The following is a 2355-nucleotide window of genomic DNA, read 5'->3' as shown; positions in this document are numbered from 1 at the left end:
ATTCCCTCTTAACCTTACGAATCTCTCTTGAATCAGCAGAATTATGACAAAATCGCGAAATAGTTCGTTGATTTAAAACAATTTAGGTATTAATGTCTATATAAAAATTTATTCTTAATTATACTAGTTTACAAAAATACAATTAATTAATCTATACAATACCAATATTATTTACAATTTTATTACTAAATAGTTTAAAATTCGTATAGCTTAGAATCACAACATATAAAACTTTTTGTACTCGTTTCCCTAATCAGACTTTTACAACAACAACTTTAGAGCTTCTCAATTTCGACATTTTCTATTAAAAAACTGGATTACGTTTGCGGCTGCGTTGAACGCTACTCTGCCTGCCTGCTTCTCTTCCTTTGTCCCCACGACGGCCGGCGAAACTCACGTTCACGCACTCACGGCTTTCGATGTGAAGGCAGCCAGTTGTGCTTTGAGTGCGTCGATTTGGCAGAGCAGTTCAATATTTTGACGTTCTAAGTAGGCAGCGCGTATGGCGATCTCATCCTCTTTGATGCGGCGACGATCGCGCGACTTTTTAGCGGCGGCATTATTTTTGCGACGACGCTCATAGTAGGCAGCATCCTTCAATTGTCCACCGGACGAGCTGCTGTTACCGGCAGCGCTGAGTTTGTTATCCTCGCCATTGCTGGCATGTGCTGAGGAACTCACTTTGTCTGTTTGACCACCGGTGTATGAGGAATCACAATCGCTGGACTCATCGGCGCCAGCGCCATGTCGCTCCTCACCCTCACTGCTGGCCCCCTCTTGTGCATTACTGCTGCTGTTGCTGTTACGGCGTGAATTCATGCGACGCATCTTCGGGTTGGTGACGGTGCGCGCGCCACCATTGCTGCTGTGAATTTGCTCCAACACGCGTTTGCGGTATTCCGTGTAGCGTTCGACGCGCGGATTGTCTAATAAGACATCGGTGGCGGCGAAATTTGCGGCTATAACTAGGGGATCGCGTGGGAAAGCCTTAAAGGGACGCGTCGATTTCAGTGCGTTCAATGCGGAGCTGCTGCTGGGCGTGGTTGGACTGTTGGTGGCCGCGTTGACTGCTTGTATTGTGGGCGATTTGCTGCGCCCATCATGACTGGAGCTGGGCGAGAGTGGTGTCATATGCACATCTTCGGTCTTCAAATTGTGTAGCATACCATTAGGCGTTGTGCCAGCAGCGGCGGCAGCAGCCGCAACGGCGGAAGCAACGGCCAAAGAATTATTGGAAATCGGTGAAGTCTGCGAAGCAGTGTAAATCGATGCGTTTGATGCCGGTGGTGTCACCGATGCTGGTGCTAATGGTGGTGTTGTTGTTGCAGTGGCATCTTTGGCGAAACCGATGGAAGAATAAAACGCTGGATACAACGATGCTAGCGGTGGTGCAAGACGTCCCATTTGTTGTTGTGCATTGTAAAGCAAATTTGTTTGCAACAGTTGTTGTTGTGTTGGTGATCCCGCTGGCGATTCGGCACCGAGCTCGCTCGGTGAAGGCGTTTTGCGTACCGTCATTGTTGTCTCAGCCGAATCACGTCGCGAGAGATCGAGCACCTCACTCGCTGATTGGTGGCGGCTGGCGCATTCTGCCTGTGCGGCGCTGCCAATCAGTTGTTGTGCTTGTTGTTGCTGCTGCTGCTGCTGTTGGTAAGCGTAGGCGGAGTAGAGTTCGAGCTGCTCAATTGCCGCTGGTGGGAGAGCGGGGTGTGTTTGTTGGTGTAGCGCATGTTGTGTGAGCGGATGGCTGGTATTGTAGGCTTGATGGTGCGAAAGGAAGGGCTGATGTGCGGAGAGGCGTGCGTGTTGTGCGCTCGCTGCATGCAACAAGTTATTGTGTTCTATTCGGAGAGAGTAAGGATTGTAATTAGTTTCCGTTTTTGATAAAATTTTATTGTTATTTTGTTTCTACAGTTTGGTATTAATACAAAAACTGTATTTTGAAAATTTTTACTTACCATTTTTCAAATCAAATAGGAACTGTCCCGACATGAGTTTCTCGTGTATCATCATTTTGTATAAAATATGCTTAATAACACTTATTTAAAATATCTTATAGGCACTTTTTGAATTCAAACACTTATTTGTTGAATGAATTCGTTTTTCCAAACTGGCGGTGACTGACTTTGCTGCGGTATTGCGCTTTGACTGTATCCAAGTTGTCAATGTCTGTTTCCTACTGCTGTCAGTTTCTATCTACACTCCACACTCAGTCCATCGAGGCTTTTATACACGGCACTTGTGTGAGCGCACTCTCCATCTCAATCCATGGATGCTCTCTGGCTATTTGCCTGTCTATCCATATGTCATACGCCTATCCTTTTGTTTTTCGCTAGGCGTTTTGTCCGTCCAGCC

At 46.6% G+C, this 2355-nt stretch overlaps 1 protein-coding gene across 1 annotated transcript; it reads right to left on the bottom strand.

The window, feature by feature from the left end:
• Positions 1-213: 213 nt before the first annotated feature.
• Positions 214-2097, bottom strand: LOC105208629 (protein giant). The gene is made up of 2 exons (XM_054231321.1): positions 1959-2097; positions 214-1841 (listed from the first exon to the last, which is right to left on the bottom strand). Exons 1-2 carry the CDS (start codon positions 2011-2013, stop codon positions 400-402), a joined length of 1497 nt encoding a protein of 498 aa, XP_054087296.1. The 5' UTR covers positions 2014-2097; the 3' UTR covers positions 214-399.
• Between the last annotated feature and the right edge of the window lie 258 nt (positions 2098-2355).

The sequence above is a fragment of the Zeugodacus cucurbitae genome, chromosome 5 (genome assembly GCF_028554725.1).
Source record: "Zeugodacus cucurbitae isolate PBARC_wt_2022May chromosome 5, idZeuCucr1.2, whole genome shotgun sequence".
Taxonomy (NCBI): Eukaryota; Metazoa; Arthropoda; class Insecta; order Diptera; family Tephritidae; genus Zeugodacus; species Zeugodacus cucurbitae.
This window is presented reverse-complemented; position numbering and strand designations above follow the sequence as displayed.